Source organism: Heterocephalus glaber, unplaced genomic scaffold (assembly GCF_053883595.1).
Source record: "Heterocephalus glaber isolate CG9 unplaced genomic scaffold, H.glaber_assembly_v1.0 deba00001472, whole genome shotgun sequence".
Taxonomy (NCBI): domain Eukaryota; kingdom Metazoa; phylum Chordata; class Mammalia; order Rodentia; family Bathyergidae; genus Heterocephalus; species Heterocephalus glaber.
Genome location: NW_028258315.1, coordinates 55653086 through 55665375, shown reverse-complemented (window position 1 = coordinate 55665375; position 12290 = coordinate 55653086). Strand labels below are relative to the sequence as shown.

General features: G+C 36.2%; 1 protein-coding gene across 6 annotated transcripts in view; it reads right to left on the bottom strand.

Annotated features, from left to right (window-relative positions):
* The window catches only part of Cntn6 (contactin 6), a 338831-nt gene that overhangs the window by 250691 nt on the left and 75850 nt on the right, over positions 1–12290 (bottom strand). For 4 of the 6 annotated variants that reach the window (XM_087182026.1, XM_087182027.1, XM_087182028.1 and 1 more), the window contains exon 2: positions 2828–2996. The exons of the other annotated variants lie outside the window; for them this stretch is intronic. In XM_087182026.1, coding sequence (XP_087038152.1) covers positions 2828–2981 — 154 coding nt within the window. In that variant the 5' untranslated portion in view covers positions 2982–2996. The remainder of the gene's footprint in view (positions 1–2827; positions 2997–12290) is intronic. 6 annotated transcript variants of the gene reach the window in all.

Genomic DNA, 12290 nt, shown 5'->3' with positions numbered 1-12290 from the left:
TCCTGGAAAGATGTCACAGCTGGCAGAAAAGCCAGGAGAGAAAGAGCATCTCCAAGTAGGAAGACAAGCAGGTTAAATGGACAATGGCACCGAGTCAGGTCCACTGTGATATAAAGAGTGCCGTGTTCTGTCTCTATTCTGTGAGCACAGACCTTAGACTGAACACATCCACTCCTGGAGAAAGACCTTCCAGTATGAAGACATGTGCCTTATGTGAAAGTGGGCAGAGATTCTTGTCTCAGATGATGAATAGCTAAGCTAGACACTAAACACTAAAAGACTACCAGACTAGAGGCCAGCTGCCTCTAAATCATTTTTAAAGAGACAGCTTGCCGCATGACATGTCTGTAGCAAGAGCCCTGCCTTTATGCCCATGTATATACGAGTTGCTTCTACAAAACCTGACTATCCTGTCAAGAATATGTGAACTGCTGGGATAGTCATTCAGGATGTTAGTGAGACAAACTATAAATTAAACTATGAGTTACACATGCACATACGGTTATCATAGGCTTTCCCCACTTTTGACAAGAATTACTAAATGCTATTAGGTACTCTAAACTAGGTACAGGATGTTTAGTCAGGCAGAACAATTTGTAATGCCCATTAACTTAGAGTATAATGTTGGAATTTTACTCTCTCAGGCTCAGTTTCTTTAATTAAAAGTTCTACTCTCAGAAATAAATGACTAAATGCTTATAGGCTACTTTTTCCAGAGGCCAGTGCTTGGTAAGTACTTAATAATTTTTAGGCTTCTTTTCATCTCTCTCCTTCCTAATATACTGTTTTATTGTTAAAATTAGTTTTTGTTAACCAGTAGCATCTGCAGATGGCAACATAATCCTTCTGTTTCTGTAGATTTTCAGAAACTGATGAAAGAGTGAACAAAGTTTCTGAAAAGTGCAGGGCATTTTTACAGCACCTCTAAGGAAGTAGGTACTGAGACAAGAAAGACAGAGAAAAGTAAGCAGTCCATGTAGTTGCTACTAGGTGCAATTGGCTTGTGGAGGTGGAGGCAAAGGCTGCTGCTAAACATTGTATAGAGCACGGAATGGTCCCCCACAGCAAACTGTCTGGTCCAAAACAGGATCATTAGGCAAGACTGTTGATACTGTGAAACTCGTTTACAAATTATTCTGCAGCCAAAATTTTCAAGGTAAATTCAGGGTTATTTTACCTGTACTTTCAGTTTTTTCATCTCTTTGTGGCACTAATAATTATCAATTTATTTAAGTTTAGGTTTGACACAAGGTATGGTCATGTTACATTTTGGGGCTACAATGTCTCCAAGAGGGCATGCACTAGAGCTCAGTAGCTGGCTTATGGTATTACTGGCAGAAATTTTAGGAGTTGAGACCTTGTTGAAGGAAGCAGATCAGTGGAAGTGTGAACTTCTAAGGTATATTAGGACCCTAGCATCCTTCTCCCTTTTCTTCTTCCTCTCCCTCTCTCTCTCCTTCCCCCTCCCTCTCAATCCTCCCCCGCTTCCTCAGGACTGGCTGCCATAAGATGAACAGCTTTACTGTGCCTCATGCAGTCCACTATGATATTACATTTCACCACAAAGTCACCACAAGTCCACCATGAAAGGGCTAAGTGACCATGGACTGAAAACTCTGAAACCATGAGCCAAAATAAAACTTTTCTTCAAATTTTTATCTGGGATATTTTATTACAGCAAAGGAAAGCCGGTAAATACAGGTCATGGTAACTCCTATGAGATGGAGCATGGCCCCTTAAATATTTTAACTCACAGTTGTAAGAAATGACAATATAAAAACCAAGGATCAAAGAAAGACACTGTAAATTTACCAGTAAGATCTGGTCTTTAGGGTTATGAATGCAATCTTTTAGTCACTGGAATTAGTCATGTTGTCACTTCAGCTGTTACTGTTACTACACCTGTCAGCACTAATCTTAAGGCTGTTAGCTGTTGTTTACTGAGTGCTATGCTAAGAACTCTGCATTCCTGCAAGTGTCCACAAAAGAATGGCAATTTGTAAATTTCAATGAAGTGGGCCTCATCCCTCCTAGAAAGGTGAAGAGATGGATGCTGAGCAAAGTTTATAATTTGCCAGGAGTTAACAACTACTTAGAAGACAGAGAAGGGACTAGTGGCCAGCCATGTCCTCCAAAGCTCATATTGGACACGAAATACATAACAGTATTTGATGAAGAGACAGGGGTGGAGACAAGAGTTCAGGAAGATGTGAGATATTTAACTTTTCTTTTGGCTTCTGGAACTCTTGATTCTCTATGTCACCTTTGCTAGGATTTGGGTGACAGATGAAAAAAAATATCTTTGAGGTTTATACAAATGTTTTAAGTTTCATTTTGGTTTTTCTTGTCTATCCCAAGATCTCAATCTCTTTTCTTAGAATATCAAATTCTTGAAATAAAGGACTTTAGAGTTTAGACATTTCACTCTGGGCTTTAGACCTAGTTCTGCTACTCTGAAGATTTTTAGCACCCCCTCCCTTTTTCTTACTGTAAGAGAGAATAACACTTGTTCTTTCTACCTCACAATTTTTAGCAAGTCACTGTGATAAAATAATTAACTTCAAGTAGAAAAAATTATTAATATTAAAAGTATTTTTTAATACAACTTATGATGAATATATGAAGTGTGATAAAAATCTGGTCAATGTTTACATTTTAAAAATTTGTATTACTGTAAAAAAAAAAGTACATGTCATTAACCCCACCTCAAAATACTTCCCCTCACTTTGAACATACTCATCCAATTGTTCTTGCCACCTTCCTTTTTATGTCTTTAGTTGCTCTCACATGGTTGACTTGATGTCATGAATCAAGTGAAAAAGTTTACCTTTCATAGTCATTTTGACCTTGTGGAAGAGCCAGAATTTGCGCCTTGCCAGATCCGGTGAATAAGGTAGATAAGGACACACTTCAGTGATTCTAGGATCCAGCCTTTCTGTTGAATGGCACTGGGCATCAGCATCCACCATGTTCTTCAGCATACCTCATGTTCCAGGCTACACAAATAAGCTTGATATTACTAACTAAAGTTTTATTTACATAAGTCAGTATTCCTGGTGGTACTTGGGATTTCAGAATGACCAAAGTACCAAGGAAACAGAAAGTTTAGGTCAGTTATCTGAGTAGTTCAGTGAGGAAAATGCTTCAGCCTGTTAGGCCTTCTGTATATTTAGTACAGACTTCTAAACATTTATCACTTTTCATTGTTAAAATAGTAAAAGATTCATTTATTTAGAAAATTTAAAAAGAGAAATAAAATACGCAGAAATCCTACTACTCAGGTGTTTTCTATTGCAGCTTTGAAACTTGACCATAAATCCTATTTATATTATTTTAACTTCTTCTTAAACTGGTTTATGCTAAAGAAAGATGAATAATTCTCAACAGTAGTTTCAGTGTCCACGAAAGCTAAATATACAGTCAAAACCTAGGTCCTCTCATAAGAATTAAGGGTTAAAGTCCAATGTGAATGGAGCCAGAGAAAAACAGAGAGAGAGGTAATGGAAATTAGCCTGACTGCAACAGAGTGGCTAAGTACTGCCATCCCACATCTGACCATGCCCCTTAATCACTTTGATAGATCCCTTTTATAGTATGTCTCCTTTCCTTCAGTTTTCAGAAATATCTGAATTCCTTAAAGAACACTTAATCTGGAGGGCTGCTAGGCTAAATAAAAGAAACAAATCCTCTGCTCATTGCAGGTTCTTTGATGGATTCCCATTGCTTTTAGAATTAAATCCTAACTCTGGATCAGGGCCTCTGAGGCTAGTATAGCTTTCCCTCCCTTCAGGGTTACTTCATGCCATTCTTCTTCTGCCACTCACTACATCCTAGTCATTCCAGCCTTTTCAATCTCCACAGATGTGTGATTTTGTTTCTCTTTTCCAGGAATACTCCTCTGTAAACACATCTTCCCACAGTTATTCTCTGTATTAGCAATCTACTTTGATTCCTGTAAAACAGTTTCCAAAATATATATTGTTTTTAAAACTTATCACCTGTATCTTAGTGTCTATCCCATTAGACCACAAGCTTCTAGGACAGGCCTTCTTGCTTACAACTGACTCCTCTCCACCTAGGAAGTGTCTATCAGGTAGAGTACACGCAACGTGAAAGAAGAATCTATGTGTACCTGGGTTCAAATTCCAGCGCTCCCACTTACTCTTACATTACCTGTGTGACACTTTGCAGGTGATTTAACTAGTTTGTATCCTAGGTTTTGAATCTATAAAATGAGGTAAAAAATATTTCTCACTTATAGCTCCTTAATATTTATTATTCCTTGTAACTTCCTATTGCATGGACTTGTGACTATTTGCCTCTGGCTTTTCCAGCACTTATAATGGTTAGACACTTCTGGTAATTGATTCTAGTGATAAAGGATAGAGTAGGGTAAAAGATAAGTATCTTATGGCCTCAGTCCCTTACTAATATTAAGATAACTCTCAGGGGTGTTCAATACTACCTTCTAAAATCTCAGTCAAGTCAAGATGTGACCTGCTTAAGAACAAACACTGTCCTTTCTCACTGTCTCACCTAAAACCTACTGAGGATTTTGCATGCTTATATTCAAATAAATGACCTTTGCTCATACCCTTACATCAGGACCTGCTTTTTGGAGTGCCAACCTAGGTAGGGTTAATAACACATCCTTTGTCACCAGATTATTTTGAAACTCTATGTCATACAGTTATACATATGAATGCTCAATAATTAGCTGTTTACACTTCCTCATTATACTGATCAACTGTTGAGTCTTGAAGATGAATACAGAACCTGGAGACAGACAGCCTGCATTCAAATCCCAGTTACATCACTAACTCACTCTGGACCTCGAGAAACTTGCTTACCTATGTGCATTTTCCCCTACATGGCAAATGGGGCCAACCTAATTTTCCAACCTCAGATATTTTAAGTGAGAATTATAAGTTAATAGATGTAAATATTTAGAGGACACAGAAAATGTTATATAGTTGTTGGTGATGATTATTATGACTCACATCGAACTTCAAAAATTTAATATATGTTTACTCATTAAACAAAAGTTATTTACCAAATACATGTGAAATATTTTGGAGATTGAAAAGATAAAACAGATATGGATCTACGTGGTCAAGTTTTAAGATTTGTCTAGGAAATAAAAAAGGTAAAACTGTCAAATAAAGATGTACAATATAAGAAACTGATAACCTATACTGAAAAGTACAGATACCGGTATGACCTATTGAGGATGGTGTAACTATTATGTGCTAGACTACTGGGCCAGTGACCTTAATCAACTTGAAAGTCTCCGGCTCTGGATGAGTTGGCATTGCCCTTTTCTGCCAGCATGCAAGATATACACTGAGTGAAGAGCACCAAATGTTACCAGATAATGAGAAGTTACAACATCTCTTCCTTACGTGTCTTCCTTAAGTGTCTATGTATTGAAAGGAAAGAGATTTTGTGATTTAGTGGTGAGGTGGAGGTCATAAATGATTTACTATTCTAAAATTTCCCTTGAAGGAAAGGAAGAACCCAGTGGGAAAGGGAAACATATAGGGGAGAGGCAAAACACAAAGTTTGTCTTTTTAAAATCTAGCCCATGTTAAAATGCAATTTCTGTTTTTTTACCTGCCATATTATCTTTAGCAAATCATTTCACCTCACCAGCTTTGATTTCCTTATCTACACAATAGGAATATAATAACATACAATCACAGAGTTTTTTCACTGGTAATTTAAATAAAGACATCTAACAGGATGGTTGGTATTATGGCTTGTATCTAGATGCCCTCCCAAAGCCTCATGTGGTCATAGGTGGGGGTTTTTCAGAAGTGGCTGAATCTAGAGTGTGACGCTGGGATTAAGGGTGTGTAATCACTAAATCAGTCCATTGATTGGTTTGGCACAGTTCTAGGTGTGAGTGCTACCTGCCTTAAGGCCAAGTAGACTGGATAGAACATGAAGGGACAGAAAGAAGTTGCATGCTTGATTGCTTTTGCTGTCTTCTGCCCACCATGAATTGTTTCTCCTCTGTGATGCCAAATAAACCTTTCCTCCTTTAACTTCAGGCATTGAGTATTTTGTCTTAACAATGAGAAAAGTACCTAAGACAGTTGGTATCTGCTACATATTCAACATAGGTACCTAACGTGAGCACTATTAGAAGACAGTGTGTGCCTGAGATATGCACCTGACCTGCACAGAGTGTCTTTATAGATGTAGGAGAAAAACTTTGGAAAGACTCACTGGGATTCTCATAGGCTTCAATATGAGGTTGGAAAAAATCTTCTTGGTTCTGCAGCAAAGGAACCTCACTTGAGATGTCTGATCTGAACAGATGAACTGTTGGTTATAAATTTTAAAATAAGGAATATGAAACTACTTTGATATTCTGTTGGTATGATGAGAGGAAAGGTGGGATTGACAGTGAGACAAAGCCATTGCAGAGTCTCTTCAAGAGCCTATGTAAGAGTGACAATAAGGAGAAATGAAGTAAAGAGGGGAAATGGGAAGAGCCAAAGGCTTCATCTCATTAAGCTGCAAGCCTGTTTTAGTGGATCAAATCTAAAAGTGTGGATACCTGGTTTGAGCGTAGTTCTTTCAACTCACAAAAATAATCTCATATCGTCATAGGACAACTTCCCAGGAAATTATGAGTAGTGAGCAGTGAGTGAGAAGTGCAAACATATCCCCATTTTACAGAGCTGTATGTGTTCTGCCATTAAAAAATGCCCTCCTGCCACTTTATTATAGCCAGACACCCTCCTATGCTTGCTTGCACTTTACCTTCTTTAAATTAAAGCTCCAAAAATCATAGCCAAATTGAAAATAAGCCAATCCAAAGGTGAAGTGATCAAAAGCACACTCAGTTCTTTGTGTGTGTGTGTGTGGGGGGTGCGTGAGTGTATAAATTAGCATATACCCTAGTTAAAAACATAACCCTGGAAAACTTATGACCAACTTGGCTTTTATGAGTGAAAAGTTCAAAGGAGTTTAAGATAATAATAGAAACTGCTGCCTTTGAACAAAATGGTCCAGAAATACTGTAAATGCCTCTACCTGAGAAGTAAGAAAAGCTACCTGTACCACATTGCCTGGGACCCTTAAGTGTTGTGCTTCCTCTAATATTTGTCAAGGATTTATTCAATGTATTAATCTCACCTTAAATTAGAAATCTTGCTCCCTGAGAACCTCAACATTCAACAGATATCACAGAGGAAATCAAACCACAGTGATTTAAATAATTTGTCACTATCAGTATGATAAGATTGAACTGTATTTGTCAAAGTTAACCAGGAAAGCAAAACCTCTAAATATAATTTGAAATAGGGAATCTGTTTTAGAAAGCAGACCTTATACAATTGTAAGAGCATACAGGAAGAGGCACAAAGTAAGAGGTGAAGAGTCATAATGTCATCAATAAATCCACTTAATCATTGAAGCAGCCAAAAGGTCAGATCCTACAAATGGCTCCAGAAAGCCAGAAAGTCCAGCTGCCAGATTAGGCTGTGTGATAAAAGGAATTGTTTTTCTAAAGCTGATGGTGTGTCTGGGTCCTGGGGTAAGTAGTGCTGGAAGTTGGAGCAAAGTCTAGCACATGAAGAAGGAGACTAAGGACAAGTTTTCATATATTCTCATTCTCTCTCTCTCTCTCTCTCTCTCTCTCTCTCTCTCACACACACACACACACACACACACACAAACACACACACACACACCAGATAAATGTAGCTATCATGAATTGATATAATTTTCCTTAGAATATCACAGATTCCTTTTTGGTTACCTCAAATCCAGCAATATAAAAGAAAAGGAAGAAAATTATAGGCAGGAGACAGTTGGCAGTTAAGTGGTCCACCTTACTTCCTAATATAGATTTCCCCTGTTTTCTAATCAATTTTTCACTGAAACGAAGCACTAGTACACACCAAGAAGAATCAATTGATTATAGATTGGCTAAATGTTTATCACAACAGCTTCGGAACATGTTCATATTGTCTCTCTACATTAACAGTTTGTTTGTAGTATCTGAAAATCTCTCTGAATTAACTGATTGATCACCTTGACAGACAGCTGACTAATCAATGGCTTTGAAGGTTGGGACATAAGGCTATATAGCACAGACTTATCCATAGAAAAGTGGCATCAGTGACACCTCTAGAGGTTAAAAATTATTGCCCATTTGTGACTATACTCTGTTAGTGATGTTCTTGACAATAATTTCAAAATAACAATGAGAAAAATATTTGATGAAAGAACAGCATACAGCAATTCACATATAATTATCCAAGGGACTAGGATAAGATGGATAAATAAAATTCATAGAGCAGTCCCATAGAGCCACTTAACTAAATGAAGCTATGTTGTCATCCTCATCTATTTTTTCATCAGCACTATTAAGAAACTGGAAAATTTTGTAATGCTTTTCATCTTCAAACTGTAGAGCATCAGAACTTCAAATGGTGGTTATGATCTCTTGGTACAAGGGTTATAGATTTTCTATCTTCAAGGGAAAAGCCAGAAATGAGAGGCTGGTAGCCCAGTTCCCAAGAACAGGTTTTTCATAGTCTGTCTTTAGCTCCTTTTTTGCTTTATGTTCCTATGTTTTCATTTGAAAATGTCCAGCTAGATGGCAAACAGAAAAGCTGGCAGATGAGCAGAAGGTGGCTTTTCTGGATCTAGTTCCCTAAGCCCATTCATATCATCAATATTCCTATGTTTTGGGCTCTAGAAATGTGTTCTCAAACACAAAGCACAATAAAACCATTTCCACAAATATTTCATCACACAACAAATCATCTGGAGAATTGTGAACTTTTATTCAAGAGAGACTGAGAGTTTGGGTGAGTAAAACAAATATATGGTTATGAACTCAGATATATCAAATAATAGCCATGGTGTTAGAGTCTGATTAGCAAGGCTACATAAAAAGAACAAAGTGGATAGGACAATTGGCAACAATTAAGAGATGCTGCACCCACACAACACAGACCCCTACACTTTGTTCCTGGGAAGAATCCTTGGTGATTCTGCATAAGATTTCTATGAAGAGCATAGAGGTTTCTACCTCTCTTCCTTTCAAATTGTATGAGGCTGTGAAAAACTCCAACCATAAATGCTGTGTTCTTTGCTTATAAGAGCTTTCTGAAATTTCTAGGTATGCAAATAAAGGTGAAACACACCACCAATAACAAAATAAATTCCCTTCCCTCTCTGACATAGAAACAAAAGCTGTCATCATTTCTTGTCCTAGTGTTGAGAACTGATTATAGAGTGGATCAGAATATATGAGGAGGGTTTTGTTCCTATTAAAATTGTGCATGCTTGTGTGTGTGTGTGTTTAAATTCTGTTTGTACCAAATGTATTCTATTGTGAACTCCTGGCAAAGTGAGCAGACAACACCTGTTGTTGGTTGTAAGCTTTAGGAAATGTGTTTTTGATTTTTAATTATGGTAGAGAAAAGAATCTCTTCATCTATTTTTCTGGTAACATATCATGCATATCTTCAAATGGAGATTCTTTTTTGAAAGAATCAAAATGTTACCTAGGTCTCTAAATTTAGCACTAATTTTGTAGGGTAAACAAAATATCTAAATCTAAACGCTAAAAGAAACAAAAAAGATAAACTGACACATACACATATATACCTAGTGCATATATTGCACAAAGTGTTATATATGTGTATATCTATATATCTGCTTGTGTGTGTATAAATCTATGTACAAATTCCTGAGGTCAAATGGTCTGGATTCCTAATGCTTTATATTGCTTTCTATAACCAGTAAATCTGTAAAACATGTTATGCTCGTACTATAAAAAGCAACTAAAAATAGAAAGTTTCTAAATGTATAAGTGGTTAAAGTAGCAAGCTAATAGTTAACAACCACCTCTCTGAAAAAAAGGTGTATACATATATATATATATATGGATATATGTGTGCATATATATGTAAAAATATGTTTATTATGAATTTGACAAATACAATGGATGTGTGGCACAAAAATAGAAAATAATAAAGTAAGTAATATTTTCATTGTACATCTCATATATCTGTTGATTCTCATAAAAGGCTTTTGGTAAGTTTTACTGAACACTTAGCCTATCTTTGGTTGCAATTTAACCATAACTTGAGAGCTGGAGTTTTCTCCCAAACTACTATTTCTATTCCCAGTAAAATTTTATTGTCAAAATTATTGTTAAAACTATTTCTCAGTCTCCTAAAAATTATATCAATGTAATGACAATCCTTTCAGCATCAGAAGGAAATGAAGCCCTGATTTACAGCATTTCCCAATTTATGTGGTGTAAACACTCTCCATAGCTGATTTCAAACTAACACCATGACATGAACTTTTGGGAAGAGTTTTACAGTAGCTTTTCCATGATATGGTATTTCCACCATGCACATTAGAAGATAAGTAGCCTCAATACCAGAAATAATAGTAATATATACAAAATAGTTCACAAATAATGAATTTTAAATATTAACTAGCTTTTTAAAATATCATAATTTCAATTTTAAATTTAAATACTTCAATACTGGCTATATTTAGCAACTTGTTCATAAAATTTCTGTTAGTAAAACTCAACCATTAGGAGTATCTGTAATCCAGTTCCCTAGCTAAATATTTCAATGATTTGCAACAGAAGATGGATAAAAATCGAATAAGTATGGAAGTTTTAGGACACTGCCATAGATTCCATGGAGGCTTAACAAAATGTCATTTTAGTTTAGGTTTTCTGTGTGCATTTATTACTCTACCTGTGGTGCTCAATCTCAGTAAATGCATATTAGAATAATTTACAGAGTTTTGCTGAGTTGAGGGTTGGCTCTAAACGCAAACGATTTGCTTTTTCCTTTCAATTTCAGACATAACACACCCTTTCTTATCATTAAGATATGTGGCCTGCAAATTGGGGTAATTTGTGCCTAAAGGGTAAACATGATGATTTACTCATGGTGAAAATATTAAACGTTAGAAATTATATTTATTTTTAATCCTTTTTGTTTATATTTTTGATGATTTATAATGTAAATCTACATGTGGATACACTGGATTTATGTACTCATAGGTATTTTTTCTTTATTTGCTGATAATAAATTTTATATAAATCATATTCTACGCTTGATATTAATAAGAGGAGATAGATCTGAAAGAGAACAATAGTGGAGGTGGAGACATTGGCATGAGGAGAGACCTAGATGTCAGAGGTGGTGACACTGGCATGAGGACAAACCTGGAAATGTAAAAAACAGAGATTTTACTAGAGGTACAGTCTGATCTGAATGAGGGATATATGAAAGAGAGTAAGAGAAGGCATAGATCATAGCACAAGTTGAATTGCATTGTTTGGAGAACTTCCAATATTTGATAAAGAAAACTGAATTTGTGTGCTTGATTAGACAGTTTGATTTTCCTAGGAAATGAGATCTGTGAAGGTTTTGACATAGTAAAATGTCAAAAATCAGTTGTGCATTGTGAAGACTGGTCTGCATAGGAGCCTGTGTCAGTGAACTATGTCTTGGAAAGGACTTAGCAGTAGCCCTGAAGTATACAGAACCCTTAGGAGGCTGCTATAGATGTCTTGAGGGGAAGTCATGGAGGATTAACTGGTTACACTGGAACTAGGAAGGAATGAACAAAGGCTACATCTTTATATAAAGTACAGCACGAAGGTTTTAAACATTTAGAGCTTATTCGTGACATAAAATTAATGCTTATCTACTACCTTAAAATGTTGAAATGAAATTGGCTGTACATTAAATATACTGCCCCTTAAACCAAGAACACCGAAGTCATACTTGTGTTGGTCCAGCATGTCTTCAGAAACAATATTAGTTAGCATCAAAACATAGCACTATGTTTGTACTTTCGGCATACATTTTTTAAAGAGTTCAAAAAAGCCTAAGTCCAAATGATACATTGTCATTAAAGCAATCATGCCTAAAAGTGGATTTTAATTATAGCTAGTAGAACTGCTAAAAGTTTTTAGGGACACTGGATTACTCCTAAGTAGTTTAGGGGCTTAATTTGAGAAGTCAATTATTGGCATATTTACTCACAAGTATTTGAGTGCTTACTACATGTCAAGTAGTATAATATGCATAAGAGAAGAAGCCACATATATAACTTCCAACATTTTTATTTAAATAGAATTTAAATTATTCTAAGAGTAGGCAGAGAATAGAGAAGTGAACAGATGTATAAGTGGACCAGGGAGATAGCTCAGTGACACTGCACCTGCCTTGCAAGTGCAAGGTCCTGAGTTCAATCCCTGGTACCAAAAAACAAAACAAAACAAA